Genomic DNA, 13,075 nt, shown 5'->3' on the forward strand with positions numbered 1-13,075 from the left:
ATTTTTTTGGTATCATAAAAAATCATCATAAATTACAAAAGCAAATTTCAGAATTATATATTGAATGTGATTTCGACAATAGTTCTTTAAAATGAGAAAGACTGGGTCTTGAGAGAGAGCTCAAGTGCTGAAAAGCTCTGGATATTCTTCCAGAGAACCCAGGTTTCATTCCCAACACTCAAACGGTAGCTTAGAACACATGTGACTCAGTTCCAGGGGATCCTATACCTACATCTACCCTGTACCGACAGTAAGCAAAGGCATTGTGCAGAACCGGCAAACCACTAATATACATAATAGTAATAATAAATTTTCTCAAAAGAACAAAATACTACATTTAGTTTGTACTTATGTGTGTGGGATTTACTTGCCACAATAAACCTGCACACTTATAAAGAAGTCAGGGGATAACTTTCCTTTCTTTCTTTCTTTTTTTTTTTTAAGATTTACTTATTTATGTTATGTATACACTGTTGTTCTCTTCATGCATAACAGAAGAGGGCATCAGATTCCATCACAGAAGGTTGTGAGCCACCACGTGGTTGCTGGGATTTGAACTCAGGACCTCTGGAAGAGCAGTCAGTGCTCTTAATGGGTGAGCCATCTCTCCAGCCCCGAGGGTAACTTTTCTAAAATCTGTTCTCTTTTTCCATTGTATAGATCAAAAAGAACAAGCTGATTTTCAGTCTTGGCATCAGCATCTCTAGCCTCTGGCCTTTTCTTTATTTCCAAATAAACCTTGTGTGGAGAGCTGATATCCAAACACTGCCAGAAGAAAGTTGCTGTGCTATGTGCGAAATCGCTATCCAAATGCAACTCGTGTAAGAGCAGCTTAATGGCATAGAAACATGCAACGCATGTCAGAGAGGAGATCTCTTTCTGCTCTGACTCTTCACACCCACAGAGACATGGTCTCCTATCCTAGCCTCTCAAGATCCGGGACAATGCTATGTGGATGACAATACATAGTATGATGTTATATACTTTAGAAGTTGAGGCCAAAGAGAAAAAAATAAGCAAAAGCAAAAAAACAATTTCATATCCTTAGAATAACAAATGTTTCTAAAATGTTTACATGTTAGATGTTAATTTACTTATTTAATTTCTTTATTTACAACATAAGAAAGCTCAAGAACATTTAATGCAATTTGAAAACAAAAGAAGCACAACTATGTTGTCAGAATCAAAATGTAAGCTATGTGTGACAGTATCATAATGAATCTTATTATCTTGAAGATAATACATGCTAATCACTTTTTACTGTTCCTTTGGTTATGTTAGCTATAAGCTAACATGGATGCTGAATAAAAAGAGAAGTACCATTGAGTGGTAAGTATTGACCTTGTAAGAAAAACATTCATAAACAGAACATGAACAGTACATATATTCTTCACAAAGGCACAGAAAACACTGTTATTCAACAAGAAAAAATTATAATTCATCTTTACCTGTTGTTCCCTAAATTTTCAAGGCAGCCTTCAATGAATCTCATTCGAATCTGTCTATCCGTAAACCAACAAACCAAAGAGCAGAGAAGTTTCTCTGCTTCATTTATTAATCCTTCAGAAAGATTAATCTACAAAAACAAAAAACATGTAGCTATTACTTATGCTGATTCCATTTTGCTGTGATTTTTATGTTCTTTGGATTTATAATATAACTTACGGCATCATCATCTTGCACTATATCCCATAATAAAGTATTTCCTTTCTTGCAAACATTATCCAAATTAATATCTGTCACAGCATTACTACTGAATTGATGTTTATGAACTGCAGGTCCTAAAAGGGAATAAGACAGTTGAGTTTAATCAGAAATTACAGGATTTACAAATTAGCAAATCCTAACAAAACTTTATCAATAAATTTTGAGATTATACAGAGTCAGGCAGATTTCTGAGTTCGAGGCCAGCCTGGTGTACAGAGGGAGTTCCAGGACAGCCAGGGCTATACAGAGAAACCCTGCCTCGAAAACACCAAAAAAAAAAAAAAAAAAAAAAAATTCAGATCATAAAATATATCAACATAGTTCTTTCACTAGTGAATGAAAATCAATAGGTGTGTTTGTAGTGAGGGCTAACATAAAACACTAGTTTTCATTTCTATTTTCTCTACTATTATTAATAAATATAAGATATACCTATATTATATATAAATATGAATCTTATCAAAAGAACTATATGAATATCTAGAACTTATGAGGCATATATATAACATCTGAAATAGGAATCTAATAACTGGACATTCTAGTAGATGCTCTTTGATATAACCACTTAAAATCCATATCCCTAGTTTGGGCATGCCTTCAGTCCTAGCACTCAAGAGGCAGAGGCAGGGTTCCAGGAGAGCCAGGGCTACACAGTGACACCCAGTCTCAAAAAAAAGACAAAAACAAAAAACAAAACAACATAAACAAAACCTGTTTTGTTTAAAGGAAGGGAAGGAGGGAGGGTGGAAGAGATGGAGGGAGGAAAGATGGGAAGAGCAGAGCAGAGTGGCATGCATGTCACACATTTTTCCTTCCAGCATTCAGATGAGGAGACAGGTAGTTAAACAGGTAGTTTCGAGTTCCAGGCCAGCAGAGTTATATGATGAGACCCTGCTATTACCATTCCCCAGTACACCTCAGACAAAAAAGGTGAGAGGGGGAAAAGCACGGACTGCTCTTCTAGGACAAGTATGTGATGGTTCACAACTATTTTCTTCACTCCAGTCCTCTGGGGATCTGACACCCTCTTATGACCTCCACTGGCAATGAATGCACATTGCATATAGACATACATATAGGCAAAACACAAACACTCCAACAAAAAAATTAAATCTTCTGAAATACTTTAAATAGCCAATTTAATAAAAAAAATTCTAATTTACAAATAAGACTTTCTAATAAATGTTTCTCCAAAGTGGCTGTTATTTTTAAAGATTTATTTTTATTTTATGTATACTGGTATTTTGCCTGCACGTATGTATGTATGTGTGAGAGGGTGCCAGACCCCATGGAACTGGAATTTCATATATCTGAAAACTCCATGTGAGTACTAGGCATTGAGCCGGAGTCTCCTGGAAGAACAGTCAATGAGTGCTCTAAACAACTGAGCCTTGTTGAACATTCTTAATGTCAACCTTTATTTTTACCCATTCTGATTTGTATATAGTACTAACTAATGTAGAATATACTATAATCTTTTCTACATATCTTCTTTTATGAAATCTTCAGTCCAGGTTTGTTTTGTTTTGTTTTAGAGAAAGTGTTTTACTATGCTGTCCAAGCTAACCTCAAGATTACTCGGCTACAGAAAACCTTCTACATTGACCTTCTGAGAACCTGAGAATATAAGCATATATCATTCCTGGATTGCATACACAAGTTTAACTGCTTGTCTTAATGTATTGGAGGGGTTCATTAGAGTACTAAAATGTTTGTAAAGTGAGTTTAGAACAGTAACCATATGAATTAATGTGTGATTAAAGAGTGGTAACAATGTGATAAACATGCAATTGAATCTAGTCTGGAGGCTGTAAAGTACATTGAAACAGCACAATCACAATATAATTAGAAAGAACACATGAAATTACTACATTGTTACAAAAGAACATGTTCCCTCTACAGTCTGATAGCGATCTTTTTACCAAGAACCCAATCTACGAAGTCTCCTTATATTGTAATGTCTATCATTACAAAACCTAAGCTGGTGTGTGCTGATGTTATATAATCAAGAAAAGAATTAAAGACCTTTTTTTAAAACTTTTAGCCGGGCGGTGGTGGCGCACGCCTTTAATCCCAGCACTTGGGAGGCAGAGGCAGGCGGATTTCTGAGTTTGAGGCCAGCCTGGTCTCCAGAGTGAGTTCCAGGACAGCCTGGGCTATACAGAGAAACCCTGTCTCGAAAAAAAAAAAAAAAAAAAAACTTTTATTGCATTATGATGAGAAAACTTACATGATTTCAATAAGGAACAAAACTACACCAAGAAAAAACTACAGCAAGAAAGTAATCTTTCAACAAATTCACAAAAACCTAATTCCACCTCTTACAACAAAAACAACAGGAAGTGACAACTTTTTCTTAATATCTTAATATGAAAATTAATATTACCAACATATCCTAATTGACTGAAATACAAAAATATGAGGAATTAGAAATGTATTGATTGTCATCCAATGGTCTAATTTGGTAATTGGAGAAGTAGGTCCAATATTGTACAATCTATATACATTTTCTACTTGTTTGTTCATGACTGAATTAAAGATCTTTAAATTGCCAATTCTGAACATTTTTCCCCTTTTTCCTTTGTTTCCCTTTTTTCCTTATCCTCATCATCTTGCTCTATTATTACTCTGTTGCTGTTTGGAGACAGAGGCTTGCATTCTATAACTAAAGGCTGGCTTCAAGTTTTGAAGTTCCCTCCGTGAGTGCTGGTACTATACTATTCTTTTACCCTAAGTCTCCAGTCCTCCAAATCAGGTACCATCGTCCTATTACTGTCTTAAGTTCACTTTAGGGTGATCTGAATAATCATTTCATCCCCAGATAAAACCCTATCTTTTAGCAGTACTCTACTCTTATCTTCCTGCCCATCCACAACCCCAAGCAATCTGAACTTGTCTCTACAGATCTGACCACTCTAGACATTTCATGAAAATGGAACCATACACTTTTGTGAAGATCTTTTATGTTGTATTTATCTGTGGGTTCTAAATTCCTGAAAAAACTCTATTATAATCACATTTCCAAAATATTTATTTACTTATCCTTAATATGTATTGTCTTTTTCAGTCAAACATCACTTGATAAAAATATAGACCCAATAGCAGTGTAACTGCTGACCATGTAAAAACCCTTGTTTTTATACAATTCTAATACCTCAAACCAAAAGGTCTCATTTATACTCAGAATGGAGTAATTACGATTTTATTCTATTGAGCAAAAGCTATTTTTAAAATTATTTTAGCTAAACCATTTAAATATAACAGTAACAGTTTATTCTTTTTAACCATGCAATTACATTAGCCCTGCTTTGAACAAGGTCCTATTTACTCACCTTGGCTGAGATGTTCATGATAAATAGATGCTAAATTGGGAAGATGTTGTTGGAGATGAGACGTTAGTTCTGCATGTGAATTTATCTGAACTAGTTCCTCTTCACATCCAGATTCTTCACCATCAAAATCAGCCATATTTTTTTCTGATTTTGCACTGACCTGGGAGCTACTGCAACTGACATCGTCTGCACTTAGCATATCATCAACCATATGTCTACAAGAAACAGAAAAATGTAACTTAGTAATTACAAACTTTGTTTCATGAGGAGGGGTGCTAGGTATTAAATTCTGGTGCTACTGCAGGCCATGCAGGCACTTTTACCACTGAGCTGTGTAACAGCCCTTGAAACTAATTTTTTCACACATCGTAAGTATTTTTTTGATTTCTCTAAACAGTCTCCCTATGTATCTCTGGGTTTTCTGGAAATCATTATGTAGACCAGACTGGCCTCAAACTCAGAGATCCACCTGCCTCAGCCTTCCAACTACTGAGATTGAGATATATAATACTATGTCTTTCTATAAACTTTTCTAACTCTCTTCTGTTACAAATTATTAGATAAACAGAAAGGAAGCTGTGTGGTGTATATAGGAAAGGTGGGTTGAAACATTTTAACCTTATAAAATATTGAGACACTTAAAAACTATAAAGATACCAATATATGAACTAGTTAATTTTATACCATATACTCATCATATTCTACAATACCTGCATATACCTCTCTAGGACAATTTCAAAAACAACCATTTTAAGCAATATTATTAATATTATAATGTTAATATTAATCTTATAAACAATTATATAAATTCAGATTCATAGTGAAACCAAATAGTTTGTTTGCATTTGTTCATGAAAGTGCATTCTCAAACGAGATAGAAGATAAAAACAGATCAGTGTAAGGCAGTCTAGGTAGACTTAACATTTCCTGAGGAGGACTCAAAAGTATGGATCACTGGTATACCACAAAACACGGACAATGTCCTGCACTTAACCCTCAGCACCAACAAAAAATTTCCAGTCTCCAAATTAATTTCCTTCAACTCAACAAAGAGCTATTGGGGTGCACTATTTCTAAATAATACCACACCGGGTATTTTTCAAGATATCAAAGACAAAAACGAAAAACAAAGAAAGGTTCAGATCAGGATTGATACAGAGACTGACAAGCAATAACATACATACAGATTATGGAAAAGGTATAATGAGAAATGCAATTATTTAAACTTGAGAGGTAGACATTGAAGATCTAATTATTGCAGGAAGTGGATGAGCCCTCTGAATAACATGCAGTCTTTGAAACTAAATGTCCTCCCTGCACCTAAGGTTTTAAGGCACACCAGCTGTTGGGTCATCATCAGCACTGCTAGGGACAGTGGGTAATGTGAACATCTAGATGAGACAATAATCAGTGCCGAGTTAGCCAACAGAGATATTTAACAATGTCTAAATACATTTTTATCTTGTTATTGCTAAAATGAGAGATACTGATATCTGCAGGCAGGAACTGAGGATGCTACAAAACCACAAACAATATCCAAGAAGCATTCAGATAGTTATGAATTTAAAACAAAAGAATCATCTGGTTCAAAAAGGTCCATAGTGCCAAGAGTAAGAAACACTGCCTTGATCTGACAGCTCAGAAGTTAAGAGCACTGTATTCCAAAAGACCTAGGTTCAATTCCCAATACTAATACAGCAGCCAAAACCTGTCTATGACTTCAGTTCCAACGGACATACATGCAGGGAAAGCACCAGTGCACATAAACTAAAATTAAATACATTATTAAAAAATTAAATGAACGCCGGGCAGTGGTGGCCCACGACTTTAATCCCAGCACTTGGGAGGCAGAGACAGGTGGATTTCTGAATTCCAGGCCAGCTTGGTCTACAGAGTGATTTCCAGGACAGCCTTGGCTATACAGAGAAACCCTGTCTCAAAAAAACAAAAAAAATAAAAACAAAATAAAAAACTCCAAACTTTTATTTGTTTGTTTGGTTTGGTTTGTGTGTGTGGTGTATATGCCATAGCACATGTGTGGAAGTTAGAACAGTGGCGGCAAAACTTCAATACCTTTATGATGAAAATAATAACACACATAGAGTTCATTTAACTGAATTTTGTAAAATTTGGCAAAAAAGCAAGTCTCTCTTAGAAATACATTCTGATAAACCAAACATTTATCTATCACCATCAACCCAAAAGATATCTACTTATACTCATAATAAATTGCAGGTTAAAAGTTAATTACACATTTGTGACAAACATAGTGGCCCATGAAATTTTCGTAAGAAACCTGTAACACTTTTTTGTATTGTTGTTTTTTTGTAAAAAAAGGTTTCCAAGCATGGTGCACCAGCCTGTAATCCCAAGCAGAAGCAGGAGGTCTCCTATGAGGTGGAGGACAACCTGGTCTACACAGTTAGATACTATTTCAAGAAAATAATAATAATAATAACAACAACAACAATGAGGAGGAAGAGAAAGAAGAAAAACTAAAAAAATTAAGGACTTAGTCCTACTTTAAATTCCTCAAATAACAATCACTTACGGTATACAATAGATATACTTAACAAATACAACAAAAACCTTTTACTGCAACCATCCTTAATAATAACCTAAAATTAGAAGATCAATGTTTCTCATCAACATTTAATCCAAATTTCCACAAGTGATCTTATATGTGCTTTCAGAGAATTGCTACAAAAGAGTTGAAGCAATTTATGCTTCTGAATCTATGCTGCCTAATAAAATAGTACAATATCTGCTGTGCACCTTTGGCCATTACACAGGGCAAAAAAACATGTTTTAAATAGAGAGGTATTGTGATTCTCCCAAATACACTGATGTGAATCAAGAACAAAGCTAAGTAGATGCATACGCAGCACAAGCAAAGCACTGCATTTAATTCTCAGCTTTGCAAAAGCAAACATACATGTACTACTCAATATTTAACTAGAAAATGCAAAGTACTTTAGTTTTTGTAATGGTTAAGGTATTTATGATCTTTTAAGCATTACTTTAAAAAAAGTATGTAAATAAAATGAGCCTTACTTTTCTTAGAGCTGTGGAGGGAACCAAGGCCTTGAGGTACACTAGCAGCAATCAGTCTTAGCTTTTATTTTGCATTTTTTTAAGTTGACAACAATAAAGTTTAATATTACCTACTTGAAAATTGCATTTATATTTTGTATTGCATTTATATTTTGTATTACACTACTCCTAAGTAGTATTTAATTAAAATAAATAGCAATTGAAGAAATACTGGCAATATTTTACTACAAGAAATACAAACTAAGCATTTATTCTTAAGCATGCTTACCCATCGTGGTGGTGGTGGTGGTGGTGATGGTGGTGATGGTGGTGGTGGTGGTGGTGGTGGTGGTGGTGATGATGCTGTGGACCAATAAACTGTCGACAATTAAACAATTCATTTCCAATAGTCTCCCCAAGAAAGTCCCCACTTCGTGTGATACAAGCATCCTGAGAACCTTGTGCTAAGTGAGCAGAACTCACTTGCCCTGAAATACCATGTTCTGGGTCTTCAGCATGAGCACAGGCATCTAGCATTCGTATTCGGTTATCTACAGATGGCAATGGCTCAGTGTTAAAAACCAGGTCCTTTCCTGATCCACTATTTGTCCCATTCCTTTCAGATGTGCCTTGGGATTCCCCCAAGCAAATGCCTGCTGGATTTTCTAACTTTCTGTTTCGAAGTTCTGTACCACAAGTATTTTTGGCAGGATTGTGACCATGATCATCATCGTCATCTTCTTCTTCTTCTTCATCTTCTTCTTCTTCTTCATCTTCTTCCTCTTCTTCTTCTTCTTCTTCTTCCTCCTCCTCCTCCTCTTCCTCCTCTTCTTTAAGGGCCTCGATGTCTGCAATGTCTTCTGACTGGACCTCACTTCCAGGGCTCCCAGCAGATTGGCTTGCATGGCTTGAATTGACTTCATTGCTAGATCCATCACTACGCCCACTACTGCTACCAGGGCCACTGCTTCCATCTTCACCACTGTTGGCAGTTTCATCAGAACTTCCTTGCATGGATTCCTGTATTTATAAACAAATATATTTAAAAATTCAGACCAGCTAAAAAGAAACAAACTGGCTAATGTGATTTTATTTATTACAAGTGTCTGTATGCACATGTGCTATGGCATATATGTGAAGGTCACAGGACAACTTGTTGGTTCTCTTCTACTCTGGATCACGGGGATCCTTAGTCTGTCAGTCTTGGTGTCAAGTGCCTTTACCTCTGCTCTATCTTTTGAGCCCCACAACAGAACTGCCATGTTTCTTTAAATACTACAAAATAATATAAACCTCAAAAAACATCAAAAGTCCTACTATGTAAAGAGATGCCAGAGTGGTATTTACATTCTCAGTTGAATTAACAAACATGGCACATATTCTGTAAGTCTATTAAGAGACTGAGTACTTCCTTACCTCTGTATCAGACAGTCGCTGCTGCACATGTTTGTTTCTATTAATAAGCTGCTCATCCATTTCAATGTCACTGGCTCCACTCTGATGTGTGTCACTGTTATCACTACTTTGAGGACTCGCTGCAGGGGACCCTAAAAATAAATTTTTACATTTTTGTTTCTGATTGAATTAGCATACATCTGACAGGATACCATGCTTTGATTCCTTGAATTATTTATGGAACCTTAAGCTAAAAGGCTGGCCAAAAATAAAACCTCTAAATTTGTTATTTCTAAAAAAGATAAACATTCAAATCTAAATACTAATGATTTTAAATAAAACCGGTAAGAGGAAGCGTGGGGCTATAGCTCACTGGCATGGTTGTTTGCTGTCTAGCCGGCTTAGGACTTCCACAAGAGAGATTTTAAAAAAGAAAGAAAAATGTGAGATGAATAGTTTATAGTTTAAAAATCTTTTTCTCAAAATGTAATTGTGAGTGTAGCATAAACTGAAAAAACATATATACACTACATAAAATGAACAAGCTCAAAGATCACCAGAACTCCAAAGTCACACTGTCATGCATTCTAAAGCTCGACTTACAAGGTGAAGGAGCTGCTCTTCTAAGCTCTTCTTCCTCTGAAGGAAAAGGAAAAAACAGGAGGGAACACTCTAAGTGACTGAGCTTCTCTGGGATAGCATAGACGGTTATGTTAAGTAAGATACAGATAAGGAAGCCTGTTAGCTGTTGTGGGTGCCTGCACAGAGAATTCTAAAACAGTAGTCTATGTCAAAAGAAAACTCTAGGTTTAAGCATATAGTTTTAGAAACTCCCTCAAAATTACCCATACATGCAACTCAAGTTAGAAAACCACTGATGTAAAAAATCCAAAGAGTGAATTGTTTTCTAATCTTAAAATTACTTAACAAAACATTTTGTTCCTTTTCCAAAGAAGAAAAATTTAACATGAAAAATTTACTAACTTCTGAAAATATGCCCATTGTTTAAAGTTTCAGCAAAACCCAATACCCAGAAACACTTTATTAATCATCTAATACATAGCATCCTTCCCGTCCCAAACATGACTCCTATCCAAAACTCCACTCTGAGTGAAGGTGAACTGGGGACTACACACTGAGTATCATTTACCTGAAATACATGTGTCTCAGATTGTGTTTATTCTAGAACTTTAGAAGGCTAAACATAAAATTCATTTGATTCATATACTTCTTCCACAAACTTCCATTTTTTCGGGCTTGCAAACACACCCTAAAGTTACTTTACAATATTATTTGTAGTGCACTTATGACTAGACAGTGACCAGTTACAGTAGGGTTTTCTATGTGTAAGAACAAGTCTTTATTCAACAGAGTTGTGGAGTTTAGAGCATTTTGAATATTCAGATTAGGAGTGTACAAAATGTACTAGTAGAAAATATGTGACACCTTAGTAGTAAATACAAAATGTGGTACACCTTATTGTGGTACAATATGCTTGACTAACCTTTCTTATTTCCAATGGGCATATTAGTGTTTAATAAAGATGCAAAAGAACTCTGTTTAGATAGTTGAGCCTTTGCTGCAAGTGCATTATTCCACAAAGCTTTAATTAACATGGATGCCAAGTACAGTGTCTATAAGAGAAAGATTAAGGTTAGACATATAAAAAAATATAAAAAATTTAATATCTTATTAAAAATCTAAATGACATAGAAACAGTACATTAATTACAAGTGAAGTTATCTTAACAACTAAGCAAAATTCTCATTGTGCAGAAAACAAAACATACCAGTATACTTTCAATGTATTACCTGTTCAGTATGAACACTTGGCTCAAGAGCTGAGACCAGATTAAGTAAATGTCTAAGTGGTACAGGATCCAGATTCTTGATGAGTGAAGGGAATAAGTCATGAATATATCGACTACAGTGTTTCAGCTAAAATAAAAAGACAAACACTTAACAAATTGTCCAAAGTAAACTAATTAAATGACATAAAAAAGCCAGGTTTAAAGTCAACAAGCATTTCATACAATGGAAAAAAGAATTACTGGATAGCATAAATGGTACTATTTCTAAAAATTAAAAGCAAAATTTAACGGACTTATCTAAGGCAAACAAACTACAAGCTAACTTGTAGTCAGAAAAGGAAAACAAGTAATATATAAGTTTTCAGAATCCTAGTATCAATGTCATTAATATAAAAAAAAAACTAGAAGGGAATAGGAAAAATGCATGCCTAGAGTGTGAAAACTTGGGTTTGGTCCCCAGTACTAAAAATAATGGCTATAATATAGGCAATTAAAACCAAGAACAGGGTTGGAGACATGGCTCAGCAGTTAAGAGCATCTGGCTGTACCTCCAAAGTCCAGAACTTAACTCTGCACCCAAATGGCAGTGTATCTCCAGTCCCATGGGAACCCAAAGCCCTCTTCTGGCCTCTGCTGGACATTGCATACATATAGGGCAAGACATATGTGCAGGCAAAACATTCATATACATAAAATTAATAAATATTTTTTTTAATTATTTGAGAAAACACCAACAAAAAAGTAACAAGAAAAATGATTTCAGGTAGGTTATATTCCAAATATTAAAGTTTTTCAAATATTTAACAATTTCTAAAGAAAATACTAAAAATCCTTTTTTATTTAATTTATTTTATGTATATGAGTACACTGTAGTTGTCTTTACACACACCAGAAGAGGGAGTGAGATCATATCACAGATGGTTTTGAGCCATCATATGGTTGCTAGGAATTGAACTCAGGACCTTTGGAAGAACAGTCAGTGCTCTTAACCACTGAGCCATCTCTCCAGCCCCCATACTAGAAATTCTTATCAAAATAATTCAAGACTAAACCAAGTGATAAGAAAAAAAAATCTGTTTAATAAAAAGTAGAAATCTAAAATATACAATGAAAATATAATATTAACCATGAGAGTCATGGTTAATATTTTACATAATTTATATACCAAATTAACCTTAGTAATCAAATATTTTATTTTGAGATGAAAAGATCCAAAAGAACAAAGTTATAAAATTTCCTAAGAGGCAAAAAAGCATTCTAGGACCCGTTTTAGAATTGTATATTATGAAATCCAATTTTACAAGTACAGAACAGCAGACATTCTAGTTGGTAATCAATGACAACAAAAGTCACAAGTTATACAAAGAAACAGTAAGGTTCACTACTTTAATATAAAGAATTAATAGAAAGTTAGGGCACAGGCCTATCTTGAGGAACAAACAGAAGAGTAAGATCAGCTGTGAGTTGCTGCGTTTGAGATCAGCTTGGGCTACATGATATACTGCCTCAACAAGAAAAGGGATAGAGAAAAAGAAGACAGAAGACAGAAGAGAGGAGAGAAGGGGAGGGGAGGAGAATTGCATTTCAGAAGGCTTACTATCATTAGAGCAACTGGACAAAGACTTTTTTCAACACCTATATTATAAAACTTTTCAAAAGCACATGAGTAGCACACACCCTTAATCCCAACTTCAGAGGCAAAGGGAGATGAATCTGTGATTTCCAGACCAAGTTCCAGGCCACCCAGGGCTGTATCATAAACCTGTTCCTCCTCCTCCTCTTCTTCCTTCTCTCTCTC

At 35.1% G+C, this 13,075-nt stretch overlaps 1 protein-coding gene across 6 annotated transcripts in view; it reads right to left on the reverse strand.

The window, feature by feature from the left end:
- The window catches only part of Usp34 (ubiquitin specific peptidase 34), a 191,979-nt gene that overhangs the window by 125,376 nt on the left and 53,528 nt on the right, over positions 1 to 13,075 (reverse strand). For 5 of the 6 annotated variants that reach the window (XM_031342440.1, XM_031342435.1, XM_031342439.1 and 2 more), the window contains exons 11-18: positions 11,279 to 11,404; positions 10,972 to 11,101; positions 10,071 to 10,106; positions 9,489 to 9,619; positions 8,362 to 9,092; positions 5,040 to 5,254; positions 1,666 to 1,781; positions 1,449 to 1,576 (exon numbers count right to left, since the gene is read on the reverse strand). In XM_031342440.1, coding sequence (XP_031198300.1) covers positions 1,449 to 1,576; positions 1,666 to 1,781; positions 5,040 to 5,254; positions 8,362 to 9,092; positions 9,489 to 9,619; positions 10,071 to 10,106; positions 10,972 to 11,101; positions 11,279 to 11,404 — 1,613 coding nt within the window. The remainder of the gene's footprint in view (positions 1 to 1,448; positions 1,577 to 1,665; positions 1,782 to 5,039; positions 5,255 to 8,361; positions 9,093 to 9,488; positions 9,620 to 10,070; positions 10,107 to 10,971; positions 11,102 to 11,278; positions 11,405 to 13,075) is intronic. The other variant, XM_031342437.1, reaches the window with a different exon arrangement.

The sequence above is a fragment of the Mastomys coucha genome, unplaced genomic scaffold (assembly GCF_008632895.1).
Source record: "Mastomys coucha isolate ucsf_1 unplaced genomic scaffold, UCSF_Mcou_1 pScaffold22, whole genome shotgun sequence".
NCBI lineage: Eukaryota > Metazoa > Chordata > Mammalia > Rodentia > Muridae > Mastomys > Mastomys coucha.